This window comes from Corvus moneduloides, chromosome 9 (assembly GCF_009650955.1).
Source record: "Corvus moneduloides isolate bCorMon1 chromosome 9, bCorMon1.pri, whole genome shotgun sequence".
Classification (NCBI taxonomy): Eukaryota; Metazoa; Chordata; class Aves; order Passeriformes; family Corvidae; genus Corvus; species Corvus moneduloides.
This window is the reverse complement of record NC_045484.1, coordinates 20,728,708-20,752,928: the sequence shown is the minus strand read 5'-3', so window position 1 is coordinate 20,752,928 and position 24,221 is coordinate 20,728,708. Positions and strand designations below refer to the sequence as shown.

The 24,221-nt window shown below is 36.3% G+C and overlaps 1 protein-coding gene across 3 annotated transcripts in view; it reads right to left on the bottom strand.

Annotated features, from left to right (window-relative positions):
- Positions 1-24,221, bottom strand: part of USP33 (ubiquitin specific peptidase 33) — a 38,944-nt gene that overhangs the window by 4,299 nt on the left and 10,424 nt on the right. The window contains exons 5-22 of one of the 3 annotated variants that reach the window (XM_032118487.1): positions 23,526-23,678; positions 22,224-22,323; positions 19,184-19,253; positions 17,789-17,902; positions 17,014-17,092; positions 14,505-14,925; positions 13,965-14,105; positions 12,363-12,475; positions 10,440-10,612; positions 10,234-10,337; positions 9,616-9,649; positions 8,779-8,824; positions 7,930-8,110; positions 6,546-6,672; positions 5,055-5,224; positions 3,605-3,686; positions 2,202-2,310; positions 484-586 (exon numbers count right to left, since the gene is read on the bottom strand). In XM_032118487.1, the coding sequence (XP_031974378.1) occupies positions 484-586; positions 2,202-2,310; positions 3,605-3,686; positions 5,055-5,224; positions 6,546-6,672; positions 7,930-8,110; positions 8,779-8,824; positions 9,616-9,649; positions 10,234-10,337; positions 10,440-10,612; positions 12,363-12,475; positions 13,965-14,105; positions 14,505-14,925; positions 17,014-17,092; positions 17,789-17,902; positions 19,184-19,253; positions 22,224-22,323; positions 23,526-23,678 (2,320 nt within the window). The remainder of the gene's footprint in view (positions 1-483; positions 587-2,201; positions 2,311-3,604; positions 3,687-5,054; positions 5,225-6,545; positions 6,673-7,929; positions 8,111-8,778; positions 8,825-9,615; positions 9,650-10,233; positions 10,338-10,439; positions 10,613-12,362; positions 12,476-13,964; positions 14,106-14,504; positions 14,926-17,013; positions 17,093-17,788; positions 17,903-19,183; positions 19,254-22,223; positions 22,324-23,525; positions 23,679-24,221) is intronic. The other 2 variants (XM_032118488.1, XM_032118489.1) reach the window with 2 other exon arrangements.

The following is a 24,221-nucleotide window of genomic DNA, read 5'->3' as shown; positions in this document are numbered from 1 at the left end:
CTTACCAAAGTTGTCCTAGAGCAGACTCTGACAAGACTGCAGAACATTTTATCAGTTTCCATTTCAAAACTTTAGAGGCATCTGAAGTCACCTAACTGACATTAGTACAGTTGTTACTGAGCTAGCTGAGTTTAGATTGTGATGAGGTCACCTTTCCTCCAGAAGCTGCAGCATCATCTATCAGTTTGCACAACAAAAATCCATCCCCCCTTGTATGTAGATCCAATTTTTCTGCTGCTGCTAACAGCAAACATCCTGCAAACAAGCAACATTCTTTCCAACACTATCCCATTACCCCATTGCTGTGAATTATTTTACTACATTCTGTATCCTGGATGTACTTGTAACCTACAAAACCTGTGTCTTAGATGTTTAAGAGCTTTCGCTGTCTTTGCTATCTGCCTACAGTCTTCTACCAAACCAGAAACTTAAACAACAATACAACAAAAGATTACATATATTTTGAAATGGGGCAGAACTTACCACTGTCTTTACCCTTTACAAATCCTTCCCATTCTCTGAACCAGTGCATGCTGATGCAGTAAAATGTTGATGGAGATTCTTCTTCTTGGAATGCTCTATTAAGCTACAAGGGGAAAAAAAATCTGTGGTTTTCTGCTCTTTTATTTCTTTAAACTACTGAATTCTTTTAACCACTGTAATAATTAACACCAAAACATTACACTGTAACAGAACATTTTAAAGAACCTCTGACCATAAGAACAGTGAACACCTGGTGAATACCCAAGGTGAGATTCTGATGCAGTGGTAGCCTTCATATTAAAAGCTGATTTACTATTTAGTTGAGAAATTATTTGTATTTCCTGAAAACAGCAACAAGTTCTTCTGAAGCACAAGTGCTCACTCATCACATGAATGGCTAATTACTGTGAAGGCTGAACTTTCAAGCAAAAAAGCAGAGATCTTATTTTTGTAAAATAAAATAGTGTTTTGAAAATTTTTCTCCATAATTTTAGGGAAAGTTTTTTGTGTGATGAACTGTATCTTCATCTGTGTTTGTTTTTCCCCTAGTATTTTGAGCAGATGGTAGCACAGTTCCAAGCAAGGCACAGTGAACTAATACATTGGGACTTTTCATGACTTACGGATCTTTTTACAAAGTTATTAAGAAACAAGCAAAAAGTCACTTAAACCTTTAAAACCATTATCTTTTTAGCTCTGTAATAACAGAGCTATACTTTCCCTTTTAAGTCATAAACCTAACACATCAACACAACTTCTTAAGGTTTCATATAGACTAAATTTTGCCATCATTCCCTAAAGCCATCTTTATAGAGGATAACAGAATTTTCTGTGTCCTAACCAGTAACAATACTTGCACAGCAGTGCACATATAATCACCATTTTTACTGCAAAGATACTGACTGCTAAAGCAAATGAGGTTGACTCAATGTTGTTATTAATAACTACTAACCAGTGGCAACCCCGAGTAAAGAAAATTCCTAAAATTTTCAAAAAACATGGAAAAGCTGACAATCTCTGAAGTGTGATTAAAGAACACACAGAACTGAAAAAACAGAGTCAGTTCTATTTTTCTCCCTTTCATGGGTTGAGATAGCAGAAATGGGAATCCAATGTCTCTGCATTTATTTTCACTGAAAACTTCAAAACACATTTTTGGTTTAAGAACTTCAAAATCATTACCACTAGTTAATTTACCATTCAGACTCGAGCATATGATCCTCTAACCCAGGTTGAATACAGTGGCTTCTTGATATTAATTATACATATCCATTACAATACTAACATATTTACTTCACTTACATTTGTTTATGTTTCTAATGCCTTTTTAAAAAATTAGAACTAATGATTATCATTAAATTTTTCTTGGCACAGTATTATTGCACTTAAACCTTATCAGAATGCACAGAACAGACCACTGGCAGTGTATAAAGAACAACTGCTCATGTGGCTGCACTGTTTTGATATTACAAAAAAGCAACTTAAGAAACATATTAAAAATATTCTCTAAGTACATTTTCATGTAAACAGATATCTGGGATTTCACAAGAACATTATTGCTGCCATTAGGAAAGATGGCGTGGTATATAGGTATAGAGATATTTAATAAAGTAGATTTGTTACAGGAATCCCCTGTGCAATTCTGGTAATCCCTTGGGTCTAGTAATGAATATCAAGTGTCGTGCAGTACCAGAATGGATAAGTGTTTACTTTTTTACCCGTATAAACATTTCCAATTCATTTTTCCTTCTTTTTTCAATTCTTTCAGACTCTATTTGGCAGGTGTGACAAACATACAGATGGTTCACAGCTGGTCCTCCCCCATATCTGCAGTAAAAGTAAAAAACCGAAACAATCAGCCTTGTGGAAAATATAATGTAAAAAGACCATGCACCTGTAGACATGGCAAGTATGAACAGAAGGCTGACATGTGCCAGTCACAATGATCCAGAAAAGCCACCATTTATTTTCCTAGTAATATTCTGTACTCCATCCTAAGACCATCTTGCAAGTTCTGATTGCCTCATGTCAGTACAAACCACCTCAAATTCTGCTGCATCTCAGACTTCAGAAGGAGTTACTACGGTTAGAACATGTCAGTGAGCAAATATTGTTATATATACACCAGGTGTGATTTTATCAAAGACCTTTAAGAAACAGCCTACGGAAACATTCCAGCCAGTTCTGTCTTAAATGTGTTCCTCCATCCCACTGGAGACTCTTCATCAGTTTTGCTACCTCCCTGACTCCAGCCTCTAAACTCATTTATTGTTTTGCTCTTAATAGGTTATTCTTGACCCTTCCCTCACATTTTCCTTGTGTGAAACTGTATCCATGGAAGTCTGCAGGGGCACTCCTTCTGAGGACATTTTTGCATACAGAAAATGGATAATGGAAGAAAAATCCAATACATATAGGAAAAGAGAAATAAACTGGAAATAGCATTGCTTTTATTTTTCACTTGTGTGCACCAAAATTTTAAAACATCAATAAAAAACGCCTTAAACCCTTAGATGTATTGTTTAGGTGGCAGGAAATTACCAGCTAAAATATTTAATGGAAGTGCAGTACAGAGGGTTCAAAGCCATCAGCAAAGCTCTTCTGCAGCTTTTTGTTACTTTAGAACAAGGCATAGTTTGTAAGAATTCCTCCTTTATAAGCAAGCACTCAAACCTGACCGACATTAAAGTGTGGGGCAGTAACACAGAACACTCAGATATAAGTAATTTTGAAGCAGTACTGGCAGCTGAGGCTATGGATTCAAAGCCAACATAAAAGAAAAGCTGTCTCCAGCCAACAAGAGAACAGGAAGCTGATACAGAGAGCTCTTTCAAAAAACTCTTGCAAAGTGTACTTTTGCTGACCTACTTTGTGTTATTTCATACATACCATACATGTTTATTGGTTTAATATTGAAACATTACCCCAATAACACACTACTCTATGCAGTCTTTTACTTTGCACAAGAAAATGATAAAAATCAGCTGTTTGCAATCCCTTCACTCAGCTGTGTGCCCAGAGGGCTGTCTTTTTCCTGAGCCACTAATTCTAAAGTCTGATGTTGCTGCTTGGCTCTCAAATTTTATCACTGGATTTTTTCCACTTACAGTTTAAAACTTACCTGCTATACAGATTATCCCATATATTTTGAGGTAGCATTACAACTAGGTCCTCTATGAAGTTAGCTTTGTGTGGAGGAACACCTGCAGAAGCAACAAAAACCTCAAACAATAAAAAAAGACTTGTGGATTTTAGTGGGGGGAGGACACTATGTTAGAAGTCCCTAAATAAATAAAAAATGGAACCTTTCAATGAATTCAGAGAAATTATATGAAACAAGTTTTACCTCAGTATAATCTATCACTGTATTTAGAGACACCACTCTAATTTTAGTCTTCTCTGACTAAAATGACTTCTGTGAGCCTGAAAAGCTTATAAAAAGCTAAAATGAATGGCTAAAACTAAAGGGCTAGAATCCATTTTAGATACTGATGTCAAAAAGCTTCCTATGGCATCCAGTTAAAATGTCAGGATGATTAAATATTTTGATTATGCATGTAAACACATTAACAAACTGTCTATTCAAAATTCACTTATTTGCTGCAGACCATTTGGAATTATTTCAAACAACATGAATACTTGAAAGCAGAGAAATTTTGAGGAAGGCAAAAATGGAGGGGCTTGCAGAATTAACAGTGTTGAGTTGAAGCACATGGTAAGCAACAGTGGACTATGCAGGAATTCTTGGGAACAGGGAAAATCCAGTACTTGGGCACTCGTACATCAAGAGTTATCTGCTGTAGCCCTGCAGAGGGAAAGCCAAGGGGCTCACAGGTACTCTGCAGATTGCTACAGGGACACAATAGTCCTGTGTTAAAATTTTGGTTCTGCAACAGGGGCAGCACCTCTATCTTGTAATCTAATACAACTGTATTTTTTATTAGAAAGTAAGTACCACATAGTAATGATTTCTTGGAATGTCAGCACTCAAATATGGGTATTTCCCCAAATATATTTTGCTTACTGTAATGCTCGTATTTTTATTAACATATAGCACAAGGTAAAATTTTTGTGCTCCTATACCAAGTACACAAAACTACTACTTGATTTTCACACTGTTAGGCACTGGATACTCTGTATCAGATCAATTTCTTCTGAAGCAGTTTTCAAACCTTCTCACTGCTTACAGTCAACAGCAGAGAAAAACATTCAATTTGCAGATGAAAGTATTAAGGATGATGATATAGTGACAGGATTTTTTAAAATGTGAATATACATGTTTAAGAAGCAAGCAGATAAGAGGAATTGTTCCCCTTTAAGAATGAAGACAGTTTATGAACAAAATCAAATGTGCAGAGAAAAGAAAAAAAATAGGATAACTTCACACAGTATCATTTTTAATTAGTCAGCTACTAAAATAAGAAAGAGTTTACTTAGACGTTATAATTTACCTAACAAGTTATAACATGAACCTAGTATAATCAAATTCCTTTAATTAAAACAAGTATACACCACTGTTATAGATAGAAGTTGACTAATTATTTTCAAATGATTCACAGTTAGAGTCTCACCTCCATGCATACAGAGAAAGTCATTATTTGAAATTGGTCCTGGCTCTGCAAAAGTCTTGAATTTATTTAACCACTGCCTGGAAACATAGAACTGCAGAAGACTTGGTTCCATCATATTCAGCAGCCCTGATATTCTCCGTCTCTCTCTCTGTGCTTCTTCACTGCTCTTTCTATTACAGAATAGAAATCATTAAACAAATACAGATCCTTGCGTACAGTGCAGATAACTTATTTTGTGAAAAGAAAACTCTGCCTTCAAGTAAATTACCTGGGCCTTGTCTGCACTTCCCAGTTTACACAGCCTAAGAAAGCAAGCGGTTGGGCTGCAAGACAGAAGCTGATTATGCTGCAGAGGTGGTAAAGCACCAAAGGGCTGCGCCCATCTGCTCATTTCCTCTCTGCAGCATTTGAGATAAAGCTTTGCAAGCTGTGCTTCTTGGACAGATGTTCCTTCCTTACCTTCACAAGTAAGGTTACACAGTAAATACATCAGCTAATTCCCCTACTTTTCCTGTATCCTCCTACTTTTCTCATTGTACAACTGGAAGTAACTCTGCTCTCCTGGTTTAGATACAACAGAATCTCTTCTCCAAACCAGTACTAGTCTTTTGTGGATATATTCTTTTTTAAAGCCATATTTTATGAACGCTATTCTTATTCTTTTATTATTTATTTGAATATGTTCCCCCACAATCAAAGATCTAGTGCTCTTTCTTGGCAATAAAGCAGGACTTCCAAATTCCTTTTAAAAGGCCTACTAAGTCAGATTCATGGGCTCAGCTTGAACAGTGGCAGGTGGGAGTGTCCATGTTAAATGTTAAAACATTCTCAGAACACATCTCTTTTTTATGCAACTCTGACACGATGTATTTTGCAGCTAACTTTCAGTGGAAATTTGATCTTAGTACCAGAAGTTTAAAATCTGAACACTGAGTTGCTTTTATTATCTCAAGTACAACAGTTCCCTAGACTGAAGATGACAATAACATGACGTCTCACCTTTCATTTCAATTCTCAGGAAGAGACTAGCCTATCAATTGTATTAAATTAAATGTATAATAAAATGTATAACACAATGGATGAAATTATAACACAGTAAAACCTCTGCAGTCCTTCATCCCCTCTGATAAAGACTTTGCACAATTCCAGTTAGATCTCAGTTAAAAAACCTTCTGTGTGCAAAACCTCCTTGTGTGCAGAATTCCCTTCCTCTAATTGAAAATAAGATATCTAGTTCTTAACTGTTGCTTAAAGTTCTCCTACTACACAGATTCCATTTTCATTTTAATATAAATGCTTTAGCTCTGACAGAGCAAGTGTTAAGGACATAATTGAAGAATTAAGTTTTTCTCCAGCACAAGCTTTTCTCGTTGGTCAAATTCTTCCATTATAATTCTCATGGGGCAGCTAATTCTGAAAGCTGGCCAACTGCTTAAAAAGTAATTTACATACATGACTTATAGGGATATGATTGTACTTTTAACGTCTTACCTGTAGAAGAGAACATAGGCTTCTGCATTTTGCACTGTGGATTCTGATACTTCTGTGACACTCTGGTCATCAAATTCATACCACAAATTATTTAAATTGTTGCGACAATAAGCTATGTAATGTCCACCTAGGGTGTAAGAAGCAAGAATTACTGAAAAATGTCTAGAGCTGTCCATTTTACTCAGCAACATACGAAAAGGAAGTAAGTCCTAAAAAAAACCCCTCAAGTTTTAAATGGGAGAAACAGGATCATTAGCAGACATGACTTTGAAATTAACTTGTCAAACTCAGCATCAGCTTTTTTTCTGAATTTCTATTAGCTAGTGGTGAGTTGAACACCAATCTCAGCATGTTCCTGCACTCTTCAAGCAGCGTGTTGTTTAATGCAGTCCTGAACCATGACATTCAGAATAAGACTGAACAATTTACCCTTATCAGTTCCTGTAATGAACTCTTTTCAAATCTTTGTATGCTTTATAATAGAAAGTAGCATAGATGTGGAAAAGCTACATGATATCACAACCATAATTAACTATGTTTCGAAGACTATTCATAAGATATTTTAAATTATTACTATTTTTAAAAACATATTTAACTGCTAATAAGTAAATAATCAACTATCCATTAAACTGATTATGTGAAGCACCACTTAGTGGCACTAAGTGGAAGTTGAAAAAGCATCCAGAAAAAAAAAAAAAGAACAGAGAAAAACCAATTCAAACAGTGGCTACCTCAAGTTTGAGGAATATGAGGGACTAACTTCTATAAAAATCTATGAAGTTTCTGTCTTAAAACTTTTGTTTCTCCTTTTTTCCAAATCTTAATATGAAATTGTCTAGGCAGAAATTACCTCAACATATAGCAGCAAGATGTTTACTCACCTACTCATCACTACCCATAAATAGCAGTTACCACCTGTTTTGGGGTTAAATGGTAGCAATCATCCAAGAGAACATATTTGAAAAAATGATTGGGATCTCTGTGATGCTTTGTAAACAGTTTCCAAAAAATTAAGGCACACAAAGCATTGACATGAACAGCAGTTGTGTAGAGCAGTTGATCAACTGGTCATCTGCTGGCAACATTATTTGTACACTTCTATGTTGTTCAACAGTGGATATAGTTTTCTTACTTAATACTCCAGGACCTGCTAATATTTTTCCACCTTCAATTTTATTTAGGTATGCCATATAATTTCAAAGATGTGCCAACTCTTCCAGAACAAGCCTTAAATCTTTTGGGTCAAGGTAAAAATCATGGCATTCATCTTCCACATTAAAATTATCATTGTTTATCTATTTACCCTTCAGTATATAGTCATCACCCTTAAAGAAAAGTGTTGATGTACCAACTGCAAAGACAAAACAATCAAGCTCATACTCACTGCTGGCAGTTCCATGATGGCAGATGACAGACAGGAGATCGTAAGTCACGATTTGAGCTGGACTGTCCTTCGCAAGGAAAGGCTGAAGGTCAAGGCCTTCCAAGGGGAAGGACACATGGGTCCCAATTTTTGTCGAAAACATAAGCTCATGTCTAAATCTTTTGAGATGAATGCACAGAATCTGTAAGAAGGATTGACGGACTCAGTCAAAGAACTATATGTGCTATTTGATATTAAATACCCGAACAGTGTGTGCCATCTTTTCCTTTTATCAGCCCAAAAAGAAGAGTTTTCCCTATGACCTGAAGCATACTCACAAGCTCTGCATTTTAATCAGCTGTGGCTACTAACACAGATGCAGCACTGAAAAATGTACTTTTTCTCTTCCTCAGAGCACACATTGCACAATCTTGCCATGAGGGACATTAATTCTTCCTGATTATTGAAGCCATCAACTCATGCTTTGAAGTGTAAGACTGGATTACCTTTTAAATGTAAAGTTACAAATGTTTCTTATAGACAAGCTTTCCAGTCTGGCTGTGGTGTTTAATTCTATGACCTACAGTATAAATAGTAGTATATATAATAACATAGAATAGAAACGTTGTGTTACTGTCTGCAGACCAACAGTAGTAACAGAGGGAAATCCCATTCCTATACCTGTCATGTACAAGATTAATTTTCTTACAGGGTGAATAACCACGTTGCTCACATTCTTAAACAAATGGCAGTATGAAGGTAGACTTTCATCACACAGCATTATAAACACAATTTACTCCATGCAACTCATTAGTCTTACATTCCTAATCACCCAGAAAAAGTGTTTTAAAGTGCATATTGCAACAGTACCTCAGGAAATTTTTGCACTTTGCAGAATTTCACTCCATTTCTTAACCTAAGCAAAGAAAAAACCAAACCGAAACAATCAATAATTTATTCTGAAAAGGTTTTACTTTATTGTGCTAGATCAGCAAAAGCCTAAGCTGAACATTGCATTAGTAAACCCAAAATATTTCTGGAATGTAGACTAGACATGGAGTAGCCAAAAAGATACAAACTGATGGTTCATAAGACAAGACAATCTGTACTGCTGAAAAATTCAAAACAACAAGTACAATCAAGTCCCTACTTGATTGCTAACTGTTTCTCTTAACATAAAGGAAGGAACTTGAAGCTTCATGAAAGCTGATTATCCAGCAAAAGACAAAAAAGAAATGAACTAAGTTTACTTCTAAGAAATTATCTATGGCACATACAAGAAGGAATAACACTCCTGGTACCATGAAGGGCTTCAAGCAGTCTTCTTCAAACCACTTCTGTTTCTTGGTTCTTTAGTATTTAAAGCCATAGTTAATTTATTTAACACACCTTAGTGACCTACCGCGTATTAGGGGAAAGCTGCTAGTATTAGAGAGGGCTAAGAGCTTTTATTTTGTCAAACAAAACCAACTTAGATCTAAAGGTGTAAGGGGATGAGAAAGAATTAAGCACATGTGGTAGGGTAAGTCGGCGTTTCCTGACCCCTGCACCTTGGTAATACTGAATTTCTGACAGCCAGAACACAGGGTCATATCAAAAGATGAACAGTATTCGGACAAACCCAACAGAAATAAATGTCTCTGGACTAATGGAAGCAGTAAAACCTCAAATTAAGACAAGGTAAAACAAAGGTAAAAGCCAGCTTACTTTTTACACCTTCCACAGCTGTACATGTTGTCACCTGCAAACACCAGGGAGAAGAAAACCAGCCATTATTCTCCAAATCCGAGCAGTTATCCTTTACGTGCGCACATTTGGTATATAAAAGTTTCAAGGGAATTTATCTTTAGGTTGCGTCCAATATTTAAGTCATAATAGTGTTGACATAGAAACTACAGGAAAGGTTCTTAGGTTTTATGTCTTCAACTATGAAGCAGTACAGTATAATCTGAAGAGATGATGCTATATAATTTAAAAGGGAAATAATTTACTGCGTCCAAATTGAGGTTATGAGAATGAATATTAATATAGTGGGTTTGAAATTTTTATGAACCTTCAGTTGATACAATTTCACTAAACCAAATTCAGACTGACTTGACATTTCTAAAGCAGCTTTCATAGGCATTTCTTATCTCAAATATTCAGCTGAATGAGAAGCTTACCTTTCTGAAATGAATGATCCCAAAAGAACAAGGATTGACTGTATTACACTCTAACAGGTGGCCTCTGCTTAATTGCATTAAGCTAAGAAGATATTAAATCATCTCATTGTGACAGGAGGAAAAAAACCACAGAAGGAACATGTTCAGGTAATGAACCTCTTACCCTTGAGCTCATCTCTGGCGAAAAAGGCAGCAAGACAATCTTGTAAGGTTACAACTGGACCCCAAAACCAGCTAGGAACACATGAGACAACAAACCTGAAACATCATTGACAGAAAAGAAAGAAAACCAACATATGTTCTGCCAGAAGAGCAGAAACTAGAATTTCAAAATAGACAATTAAATAAAACAAGATAAGTATTATTTACCTTTTGAAGTATTCCATAAAAAAGGCTATCCATCCCTGGGGGGCATATGCTTCTCCACATGACCCTGCCTTGACTAGAGATGTCTGATGACTTGCAGAATGGAGTTTAGCGAGATCTTCCTTACCTGGAATAGGCAAGGACAGATCCTGAAAGGTCTCCAGGGTTACAGACAGCTGAGGAAGAAAATAAATGAAACACAATGGAGTTAAGCTTGAAGACAAACAGCAATTAAACTGAATTCTGTAAAGTTCACGAGTAACTACCAAGACACTGCATAACTGAAAATTCCACTAGGTACCAAATTAATCATAAAAAAAGCAGATTAATAAGAAGACATTTTCTAAAAAACGGATTTTTAGAGGAACCAAAAAAAAGTAACATTTAGGCATGAACTTGCACATTGTTATCACTGAAACATTTTTGTAGGTCATTATTATTTGTCTCCATATCAGTCATACAAAGCACTATGATTTTTGCCTCAGGCTGTGTTATACAAAGTAGTTTCAGAAAGCTTCAGTCCATTGTTTCCACAGTATTTTACTCTGACATTATCTTGACCTGATGTAACTGGACTCGCTGCAAGGGAGACCCAGCTGTGCCTTTTCTTGCTCCTGTACTTCACTTAGTGATCATATAGTCACACAGAGTCACACGTCAAACACGTTTTAGAAATTCTTGTTTGCTTTTTCGACTTGTTCACCAGATTACCCTGAGGTCTCTGTATTCTTAGATCTAAACCAAGAGTGTTGGAACCCCGGGTTTAGAGAATTTAGGTTTCTGGGATATAATAATATACATGTAACAATATGGAGGATTTGGGGTGTGGATTTGTTCTTCATCTTTTCTCCTTCTTCACAAATCTGGCTGTTCTGGTATTGGGTCAAAAAACCCACACTGCGGGTCATGAATAGACAGTTATTGGATTATAAATAAAAACATATTACTTGGTATTTCATAATTGGTTGATTTGGACCTTAAAAGGCCTTGAAAGTTAGAACTCAGGGCCATTTTCCACCTTGTTAACTTGGAGGCACAATCTGTGCAGCTGCGTTATAGGTAAGAAAATAATAACAGCAATTAGAAGAAAAGCCTGGCGTCTCCTGCGTTTCAATCTGAACTCTGAGTAAAAGAGCTCGAGATTCAGAGGCAAAATGGAAATAGAGAAAATCAACACGAGAAGTATTAAAGGCATGCAAGTACACCAGGGTTAGGTTTAAGCCTTATGTTGAGAAAGTTGTCCCCAACATAAAGATTTGGTTATCCAGTATTTGATACGATTGCTTTGAAACTAAAGCAGTCCACTAGGTATATTTAGATAACTGACTTTTTAAAAAATAATCATGTAATTGTCTGAGCAAATAGTACAGGGAAAAAAAATCAACCCTTCCTATGTTTCACCTCCTTTTGCAGTAGAAAACAACTTCAGAAAGCAGCTAATGATTCATATCACTGCAAAAGTTAGTGTCTTTACTTGGATTTTTTGAAAGACCTTAATTTTGTTAGCCTCAATCTATCTGATAAGACTGTTACAGCATAATATTAGATTACTGTCTTTTCTTTGAAACATTAGGGACCTGAGAACTTAGGATAGTAGCAGGTATGCATTAGGATATTCAGAACACTACTAAAAACTAATCAGACCTAAATGAAGTTGAAGAGCAAGCTTCTTTCTCCACTTGCTGTAAACCAATTCTCAAAATGTTATTTTTCAGCTCTGAGTAAATATCCAGCTCAATGAATACAAGCTATTCTCATCACAAAGTGCTGGTAGTACCCACTACTACAATTTAAGAAAACTAACATGAAACAACTCAACCTTCTGAGGAAATCTGCCACAAAAGAATTTCAAGTTACCAGAGAATGACGATATTCATAAAGCAGTAAGAGAAGAACATATTAAAAGCTAGAACTTTCTCTCCTTACCCGATCACAAGTCAAGCACTGGACTGAACTTATTATAGTCCCATCAAATATATCAGAGATGACACTCCTGTACTTCTTGCGCTTCTTCCTTTTTGGTGATGATACTGTTGAAACTATAACATGACAAAAATAAAATGCTGCAGTAAGCCAAAACCCAGTGGATTCTGATTTCCTTCACCTTTGTGTAATATAATTAGAAGTCTCATATATTCAGGGTTAAATTATGAGCCAAGCCCTGTTTTCTATTTACTAAATATTTCTCAAGAATTGCAAGATCACGTTACTGCCAGGACAGGCAATCCATGTGGGTTCCTCAAGCAGCTGGGGACAACCAACAGAAACTTTTGCCTCTCTAAGTAAAACTCAAACTGCCAGTCTTGAAATCTACAGCCTATTGCTACATGGTTGATTTATCCTGACAGGAATCCCCCAAGGTATAAAAAGGAACATTCTATTTGACACTTAATTTGATCAATCTTCCTGGGAAGCTTAAACCATACTGGGCTGAAGAGCTCACACACAAGGTTACTGTATCGCAACACTGATGACAGTGGATTGGAGTAGACTAAAGGTACTACTGGAGTCGCTTATTAAAAAACCCCAGGTCTCTCAACCTCTCCTTGGGCATGACAAGCACCAGTGACCAAGTACCTCTTCTGACAGACTCAGTTCAGGTTATCTAAAACCCTCCTGTAATGGTGAAGCCAAAACTGGAGACAGTAGTAGAGATGCAGTGTCAAAGCTGCTGAACAAATGAACCAACGAGGTCAATGACTTAAGCCCATTAAATCACTGTCATGCAACACCGATGCTAAAGCATGAAAAAGATAACATGAATGTTCAGAAGTTCGGGACTTATCTGGACGGGCTTTTGAATGAAGCAGGATTACAACATTAAAGTTGTACTGCTTTTTGGTTTGGGTTTGGTGCAATGCCTTAAAAGCACGCTCCAAAAGACAAGCTTTGCTTAAAGTAATCTACTGTTAGAAAAATCAGGGAAAAAAAAAAATCATGTATTATTCCTCATGCCCTAAAGCAGCACTGTCTCATATGTAAAGGCAAGTAAAAGTAGAAATATTCTGGATGCTCATAAATGCATTGTGCTGCAGTGCCAAAAGAAATACTCTGCACTGCAGGGACATTAACAACCATAAAGCAGCCAGCATTCACAGGTCTATCTACAGTACAATTATACAAGGCTCCTTAAACCTTAATTGACTAAAATGCTGATTTACTGAACTTCTGCTGAAGAACCAATGAGCTCATTTTCCAGAGAGCATTACCTTTGGGGGTACTAACTTCTTACACCTTTCTCCTCTCTCCAAACCAGTGCAATTGAGAACACTGTCTAAAAATAATACTCTGTCCTCCCAAAATAGAGGCAAATACTATTATTCACGCTTCAAAAGAATCAGAAGATTACAGAAATACAGGGAATGATCTTGCATGTCCAGCTTACACACAACACTCCCTCTTCCCACCAGAAACAGGGATAAAACTCCCTTAGAAACAACACTGCATTGTTACACAAGACATAAGAAACACAATGAAAACTACAATACAGAGTAATTCAATACCAGGAAGAAAATAAAGAGCCTCTACCTTTTTTGTGGACTTGTGCCAGTGAAGAGCACGATGGGAATGATTTTGGAGGGCTGTTTGATAAGCGTGTGTTCATCCCTTCAATTGATGATGGTGTTTGGGCTGCAGATACGTCATTCATGTGGACGTCATTGATGTATTCTGAAATTGAGATTTGCACAAATTTTATGAAAAAAATTACTGCAGAATGAACAGACACAATGGTCACGTAACTTATTTCCCACACTGTCAGGCCACTAGACATTTAGGAACGTAACACCATTTCAGTTCCTCTTTTAACTTAAGAGCAAAATAAAAAAATCTCACTCTTCGGGTTATCTGAAACCTGACCCAGTACAAACAGTTAACTTTTAAGGGAATTAAAATTGGATTCAGAACACCTAAACTGAAAAAATAAACTAAGAAAGTACATTGTTTACACGTAAAACCACCTACCCTATTTGACCTATACCTCTACTATATTCTACAACCCACTTCCACTCCCACAGATATTCTGGCTAAGATCTTGACTATTTCAATTGTGTTTTAGCAATGCATTACCTGAGAATCGGCTGTGTATCTGTACTTTGACAGTTCCCTGGTTATTTAAAAATTCAGTGGTCTCTGAAACAGTGTTCGTATCTTTTTCCAAGTCTTCCATAGAATTTGCTCGTTTAAGTTTGTTGTTTGATATTTTCTCTTTCTGCCAGTCTTTGGATGTGACTGAGTTGTTATCATCATCCTGAATTAACATGGTTGTTTCTGCAGGATCCTCTAAGACAGGTTTGAAAATTGTGTCATTTTCTGTTTTATCACAATTACCACAGGATTCACAGGGCTGAAAGCCTAATTCTGACTGGCTCTTATCTTCTTCCATACTCTCTTCAACACTCATAGGCTGGGCATCTTCCAGTTCTACAACTGGTTCTTTAAGTTCCTCATGAAGCAAATCCATTAGACAACGCAAAAATTCTTGTGCATCCTAGAATTTTAAACAAGTTTTACCATATTACTCTATTTTATCTGGAAGATATTCATATCAGGAAAAGATACAGATAACTAAAAAAGCTGGCTATTAAAGAAGAATAAAGAAAATTCCTCTGTCCCAGGTCTAATGTTCAAAATGACTTTCACTTCTGGACCATGTATGTTTCCTGCATACATTTCTTGCATGTCACAATCTTATACAAGCTTCCTCCAAAACATTCCAACTTGCAAAATAAATTACTTTAACAACATTACTTTAACATATGGCAGCTGTGCTGCCATAGCTTACTGGAATGATAAATGTAACTCAAACAACTACCAGCAGCGTGGTGAGACTCCAGCTTTGCTTGTAATGGAACATTTTAGAGACAGTTTTTGTAAGCCTTATCCAGCAAAGCAACCAGAGCCTTGCTTTCACTGGGCATGAAGTACTTTTATTAAAAAGTGCTATGATGCTACTTAGTCTGTCTTTCCAATGCATCACACTGCCAACAATATTCCAATTCTTCTTCTAAAGCCTCAACAAGATTCCCCAAATGTGTTCCCACAAAGCTGTAAAGTATTACTGAAAGTCTAATCTGTGTTTGGAAACATCTTAAAAGCCACCAAATTTCATCAATCAGCACAGCTGCCTGGTCCTTGGCAATAGAAAGTATCTAATAAAGCACGCAGGAGAGAAAACAAAAGCCTCTTGCTGGCAACTACTACTGCTTTTATTTTCTTCTATTTTCCTTTTTGTATTCTGGTTGTTCATAATACTAATTTTTGCTGCTCAACATTCCCATCCATCAGAGCAATTACTTATTAAGCTCAAAACCGCTGACTACAAAACATTTATTTTCTTAAAAATTGCAACTTACAGAACTAAGTTTGGATTTGGGTAATGAAAAAAAAACCCCAGTATGCCTACTTGCTGGCAATCCTTTCATAAAAAGCCAAAATTAACAAAAACATCAAGATACAGATCAATGAATAAACATTCTTCATTGATCAATGTAATTTTCTCCCTGAAGATTGGACATGGCTGCCCAACTTGCAAGGCTGAGAGCTAGGAGAGCGTTGGTTACGAAAGCCCTGCTGTGCTGTAATTGTTGCCACGAAACCTGCTGAACATACAACTGAACTATGATCCAGGCCTAACCTAAAAAGGTCTCATTAAGTGTAACTCTGCATGGAAAAAGACATTTTCATCAGTGTTCAGAGCTGCAAGAATTAAGTGTCCATACAGTTTCTTTTTGGCTATCAAGGCTGAATTTCTACTTTTTCAGAAATCCATGTGGCACTTTAGAAATTCTTGAGCAGATTACAGAACACTAAGATTAATATTTAAACAGTGACTTTACAGCTACATGCAGCAATTGAACATTAAAACATGTGTCCTAATCTTCACGCCACAAATATGAAACATAATGGAAACAGCAAAACTCCTTTTAATAAATGCAGATTCCTGGAAGATACTACTAAGCTTTCCTAATTATGAGGTTTAAATTTCTCACCTAGTCCTAAAGCTTTTAATGAAGTGATCCAAACTGTATGGATGCACCAAGATATTGTATGAAGGAGCAACTGAAGAATGCCTTTGCTATTTAATAATCCCTACCTATTTATCAAGCCACCAACTTGTGGTTCCCATAACACACAAATGGTGGGGCTTTCTTCCAAGATACCAAATGGAAATGCATACTGTGTATTTTTTTTAAACGTTGGTAGAGAAATATATTAAAAATCTGTTATATTCTTTATTTTTGAATATCTTCGTTTTGTTTTCTGGGACTGCTCAAACATTAGCAGCATTATTTCACACAAAGGAGAAGTTCAGATATTATTAGTTAAATTTTCCTCAAAGAAAAGGCGTTATTCTAAATTGAAGGCCTTTTGAGAATTTGATATAAATAAATATAAAACATGACTTAACTACTGATTATTCAATTTCAGATGATCTACATTCAAGTCATATTAACTAAAGTTTATGTTGCATTTGCTTTAAACAAATACAGGAAGTATGGTATCTTAAGCATTTGATTTCTAATTAAGAGATAACTTTATGGCTCAGGCAGATTTAAAAGACATCAGAAAGTTTTACCTGTTGAGAGTAGCCTCGAAACATTGGATTAACAGTTTTAATTCCTTGAAATAAACCAGTAGGAACAACAGATCCAGGCCTAAAAAAAAGTTTTAAATATATAAACACTGAAAAAGAAAGCATTGAAGTGGATTTTTTTATCTTTGATGGGATCATAATGTTACCTGCAACTGAACACCAATAATATTAATCTTAACAAAACATAATATTGGTATTGAATTATTAACTACACAATTTTTAAAAACCTGTCATCCAACTGAAACAGTGACTGTATCAGGCCTTTCATGGCACATTTCTTGTCAGACAATCAGATGACTGATCAGACATACTCTCAGCACTGCGCACAATTACTGTTTCTTTACCTTTGTATTTATATTTTGAAGTATTTTCTTAGATCTAACACAAATTCCATATAAGGAAATAAGAGAAATTGATAAAACATTGATAAGAGAAATTGATAAAACATTGATACAGAATGAAAAACACAGAGTTAAACATTTCAGATGTATTTCTGGCAAATGTAAACATTTTTAAGAGGTTAATGCTTGCACAGTGCTCATCTAATCTCTTTCTTGTCCTATCTTTGGTATATACAGAAAAGAACAGGTTGTAAGGAGTGCTTGAGTCCTGCAAGTCAGCCTTTCCTTCCTTATTTTTTTTTAAGAAGAATTCTGTGAACATATGAAATAAAAATTAGAAACTTAGGACAAATTAATGCACCCTCACGACTCTGGAATCTATTTATTATCATTTCATCACCCAAATGATTTAATACCTGCTTTTGTGCCAGAGTTCTGTCATCAGCTTGAGGTAACTTTTACAAATTGCAGGTTTCTTATCTGTTCGGGCTAAGCCTCCACAGTCAAGAAAAAAGTGTGTCAAAGGTGGGCTGAATAAAAAGAAGAAAACAGTAATTTTTTCAGGTTGTTAAAATACAAGAGGAAATTTGCATTTCATACAGGATTATAAAATAAGAAGAGTAATACTATTCTATAATTGAACAATTCCACTTCCTACGTTCTTAAATGCTGCGACCAAACATTTCCTGGTAGGACAACTTCAGCAGTACAGCCACACTGCTCCTCAAACGAGCTCTGACATTTCTCAAAGCACCAGAATTGTCTAATGGGATTCAAATTCAAGGCGACTCCTACTAGCTGTCACAGAAGTACATATGTACCACTCCAGCAACAATCACGATGAGCCTAGTCCACAACAGCATCCCAAACAAATCTTTTCTCTAGAATCCAACAGTGCCACAAGATCTGTGTAGGCAAATAATTTCTACTTAAATGATTATTTATGTTTCTTCCATGCAGTGTTGCCAACTCACGTACTCTTTCCTCTCCCTTAAACCTCCTTTCTGAAGTCACAACCCCTCATACACACTGGACCCATTTCCCTCCAAGAAAGGAGACATCACAGCAAACTCACAAAATTTGGCGTTTCTCAACGTAATACTTTCCTCATGGTGCCTTTTCCACTTCTTTATCTTCCAAAGAGATCTGCCTCAGTTCTCCTCTCCCTCATCCAAGAGCCTCAGCGAGGTCCTTAGCCCTGCCTGCTCTTGGCCTGTGGCCACTCACAGTGACCCTGTGTGACACCTGCTCAGGACCTGCCACCGCCCCGCCACTCCTGCTGCATGAAACTTTACAGCCGGGATACTGTTTCTATCTGTTCAATTTCTGCAGATTCCTCCTTTGTGAACTTGTCTAGTATTCCCATGGGATGACATGGGATTTTGCATTCCATCTATCCCTACCCTGATTTAGCACAGAATGTTCCAGACACATTGTTTGTAACAACTGAATTCTGATCCTAGTATCTCTCTTTTTGAATTAGAGTTTATTCTTATGCATTTCCTTTGATTTTTCCGTAGCAAAGGAAAAAAAAAATACGAAGACCAATCCACAAATCCAGTAGCTTTTTTCAGATTTTCTTCTAATTTCTAAAACTGCATATATTTTCATGTAGGAGGCATTAGAATGAAACAGGGAAAAAGCTGAGCGGCCCATATACCATAATAAATTGTTTGCAGGATACAAGACTGAGAGTCATGAAATATATGTCCTCTTCCATGGTAGTGCAGCTCTTCAAACCCCTTAAGACCATCTGGAAAAAATGCATGCATAAGCAAATATAAAATTGCATTAACTATCATTTTCCTTACCAGTTGGAAAGAGCTTGTAAAGCTGCATTCATGTAACAAGTGTTTCCAATATTTTTTAATCCTGTTAGACCTGAAAAACAGAATAAATACAAGTCTGTTAATCCAATAATTCCTAGAAAATACATATTAATCAAAACACTCGTAACACTTGAGACGCCAATTATAATGCAGAATTGCAACTAAAAGAAACACAGGACTCCTAAAGGAATACCAATCTAACTAGAAGTAGTAATTAAGTGTTTTGATCTTGATTGACTAAAACGCTTCAGACAAGTGGACTGTATTTCATCTTACTAACTTTTCACAGTTTATGATACCTGCAGATTTTAATTTAAAATAATTTAATTTAAAAGTTTTACTTCAGCTAATGACTTATCTGGTCAGTTAAAGTGTTGCTATGCTGCACTTGCAACTAATCACATTACCAAAAGCTTCTCAAAGATTTCATTCTTCTGTCCCAAGTTCACACTAAGTCAGATTACACTCAATATTCAAAATGTACTCAGCATGTGATTATCCCAGACTAGTCCTGCAATTAGTCTTTTTTTATTTCAATGATACACCTTTACTTTTACAAACAGACTGCTCAGCTCAGACTTCCCCATATAGTTTATTTCCTAACCCACACTCTTTACTTTTTTTACAGATAGTCACATATACTTTTTCCACACACATGAAAGTTATAATAACATATATTCTTTCCATTATTATGAATTATGCTATTCATGGCTACTAAAGTGTTACATTAATGAAGTAATATTTCAAAATAAAATTGCTTTTGTATGAGGGAACAGTAACATTTCTAAGCAAAGAATCAGTAAAACTCAAAAATTTAAAAAACTTAACAAACATTCAGCAACCAATGCTGATGACTCTATGCACTATGACTCTTGAAGTGTAGGAACTACCCCAGTAGTTTTAGTCTGTGGCAGAAAAATAAGTTACTTAGAAAATTCTTTCTACACCTGAAAACCACTTGGGTTACTTCAGTTACAATTTCTAATAGACAGGACTTAAAAATTGAGTTTTAAAATGTCCTTCTATCTGTCTGAATGGAAATACAGTCCTGCTTCCCGCACTAGAACATGCATTCCAAATTCTGCTACAAAGAGAACAATCATTCTTACTGAAATTGGAAAGCAACAGCAGTCAGAGGATTTTAATTTTATTTCATTTTTTTAGAGGCAGCAGATATTTCAGAAATATACTCTCACTGCATTTTTCCAGCCTGTAGTATTGCAAGGAAAGTTTTTAAACAGACTTCTTTACTGGTGAAGATATATGCTAATGTTTGCTTCACCAAAAGCATTTCAAAAGAAATTTTAAGAGCAAAGTTAGAACAAAGCTAAAGAAGTTTCTTCCTTTCAATTTGGTGTCTTAACATAGTCATATCATCATTACTGAGAACTTTAATGCAATTCTAATTGTATATTATTGCAATGTAAGCGACATTCCCCAAAATCTTAATAACACAAGAAGAGATAAAAATAAACAAATACACGCATTGGTTTGAGAAACTAACTAGGGATAAAACACATGGCGTAACGATTTAAGGGCAGATGGCAAATTAGTGGAGTGGTGTCATATCCTCTAAGACTGTGCCAGACAACAGAAGGGACAAGGCAGGTTTTCTGACCAATGCCAGCAGACTTAGAGAGGGAAAGCTGGTAGTGAAGGAGACCCATGCTGTGGTCTAACTCTAGCCAGCAGCTCAACCCCCCAGAGCCACTCACTCACTCCTTCACAGTGGGATGGGGGGGAATTGTAGAAGTGAGAAAACTCATGGGTTGAGATAAAGACAATTTAATAGGTGAAGCAAAAGCTGTTTGCACAAGCAAAGCAAAACAAGGCATTCACTCACCACTTCCCATGGGCAGGCAGGTATTCTGCCATCCCCAGGGAAGCAGGGCTCCATCATGAATAATTGTTACTTGGGAAGACAAATACTCTAACTCTAAAAGTCCCCATCTTCCTCCTTCTTTTCCCAGGATACCATATGTTATGGAATATCCCAGTGATCAGTTGGGGTCAGCTGTCCCAGTTATGACCCTTCCCAACTTCTTGTGCACCCTCAACCCACTCCCTGGTGGGTGGTGTGAGAAACAGAGGTTGACTGTAAGCCCTGCTCAGAAATAACTGAAACATCTCTACATTATCAACCTGTTTTCAGCACAAATCCAAAAACACAGCCCCACAGCAGCTGCTGTGAAGAAAATTAACTCTTGCCCAGCCAAAACTGGCACATTCATAAATCAGAATAACTTTTCTCTCATCACTGATGGAAAACAAACTGCCTTGACATATGCAATGTATCTCAAAAACAACAGCTCATCGATCTGCTGGTCATATTTTTCTGAAAAAAATGGTACTTAGAAACATTTTCTTTACCATCAAATACACCCATCCTTTTTGGAATGATCAATAATAATCTGAGACTTAAAAAAAATAGTAATTATTATGTTCTCTTATGAAATGAAAGATTAAAGCTTCACTGTTGGGGATTAGCTTCACTGTTCGGGATTTCATCACTCTTATTTTCATCTTTACACTAGATTTAGTATGAGGGTGGGGTAGTCCTTGATATGAGAAAGGTTGGCAGTGCATGAAATCAATCATGTCAAGGAGAAAACAAATAACCAAAACCCCACACTAGGATATTACAGGCTCAGAAAAGCACTATTCAAAATGCAGGAAAGCATTCAAATCAGGAGGCTTTTAGGGCAGGCAAAAACAGTAGAACAGATTTTAAAAAAGCCTTTACCCAGAGTGTCTACAACACCAACTGCACTAAACATTACTACAACACCCTTTCTTATTTTTATTGCTGCTTGCACAGGTGTACTGGGTGCACTACAATTTACCACCACAGCCTCTGCTCTGAAGGTAAGTCAGATTGCTGCAAGGAAGATGAAACTAAAATAAACATCTGAGTTGGAGCAGAAAAGGAAACAGTTCCACTTAGAAGAGAATTAGTATACAGCTGGAAAACAGACTTGAAAACATACTCATGCAATAATGCACAGGGTTTTGCTTTTATTACCTCTGGTCTTCAATTCATCTTCTTCCACTTCTATATCTAAGTCATCAAATACAGCTGCTAATGGAATCTTTAGTGTGGGATTACTGGGTATTTTAAAATCCTTAAAAGGAGAAAAAGAATTATTTACTTCTATTAATCACTTTTCCACTTAATTAAGCTTATGTGTAATTTTACCAACAAATCTAGAACCAGAAAATGATGTGAATGCATTTTGAAATCTCACTGCACATGAAGTAAGAACATCAGGGCTCCACAGGTACCCTGAGAAATACTAAGAACCCCCCATGTTTTTGTTTTCAGGTCGCTGCATGCTTTTCTAACAACAACTGAAGAACCAAAACAAAGCCAGGGATGGCATCTCTTTCCCCTGGGTAACAAAGCAGCCTTGAAGAGGCTAAGAGGAAGAGCTAAGGCAGGAGCCATCACCTAAGCCAGTGAAGGTGTTTCTGATGTGCCAGCAGGTGGCTCACTACAGTTAATGAAGACAAATTAAGGTCTTGAAAGAAAAATGTACAGATAGAGAAACAAAGTAGTGGACAGGCAGGCATTTATTGCATGACAGGCTCTTTTTGTGAGCACATAAATAAAAACCCTCAACAAAATGTTTCATAGACTTTGTACATTCTACTCATTTTTCTTTGTATTATACCTGTTTCCTTGGAAGATTAAAGCAGGTTAAATATAACAGAAGTTCAGAAGACTGAACTCAGCTTTATATCAAGTGACAAGAATTTCTAGACAACAGAAATTTTTAGAAAATTCCAATGGTGATATTCCAATTGAGCTGCTGGCATTTTATGAGAAAATGACCAGATAACATTCATATTAAATACTAAATTTTGAAGTAAAAGTATTTCTTCATTACGTAGACTGAAAAATTGCCCATCTTTCTGTTCAACCTGTGCATGATGGTCTCTCTTTTACAGCTCTACATCTCAAGCAAAACACATTTAGAAATACTGTATTTCTACTTGTGACTGTTTTAACCAAGTTACCTGTCATTTTTATGTAACTACATTACATGTGCAATAAAGAAATAACACTTCCTTCTTCAGCTACAAGCATTATTCCAAACAATTTTACTTAAGAAATTGCAGTGCAACTTTCTCCAAGACAACACTTATCTAAGAAAAAAAAGATCAGAGTGAGCAGTACTGATGCCAGTAAAGCCAAAAAAACTTTATGAAAATAGAGAGGAATAAAGCCACAAGAATGGAGGAAAAGTCAGTCTCTCACTTAAGAGAAAACACAATGTTTACTGCAAAGCTACAGCTGCCTTTGTTCCATTGGGTTAAAAAATACCTGCACACTGTTTTCTTGTGCTTGGTGAGACAATCTTGCACTTGGTAGTGGAGAATGAGATCCTAATTTTCTATCCAGGAATACTTCCTTACTACAGGCGTAACACCAAACACGGAGAGTAGTAAGGTTGACAGTCAGACAGTGCTTTGTCTCCTAAAACAGAACAAAAACCACAACTGGGATTCAGAAATTGGGAAAAACTAAATACTGCTAAATACAAGCTAGAATAGCTACATTAAAATTCTAGGTTTTTCAACAATGAAACAAGTATGTGTGTTAGAATATTAAAAAAGAGCAATTCAATTACTGACATTTTAGCACAAACATTCGTTTTCAGTACAAATCACTCAAATTAGCAACAAGATGCAATCAGAATCCAAGACATTGTCACATCTGACATGCTTCTCTGTAATTAAAAAAATAAGAAGAAAAACTCTTGTTAGAAGTGCTACAATTCACAACAAACCAGTTTTCAAGGAATATCTGTAATTGGCCGTAATGGGAGCTACCTCCTCTGCAATGTTTATTTCTACTGGTTTGCTGTAAGAAATTCAGGCTGTGTGCAGCAATCTAAAGACTAAGATAAAATTTTTAGTTCAGTTACAGTAAGAGGTGCTCAGATCAAACCAAACATTCTAGACTCAAATAGTTCTTCTGTTGACAGCTTCACGCTGTGAAGCAATATGAAAACTTGAC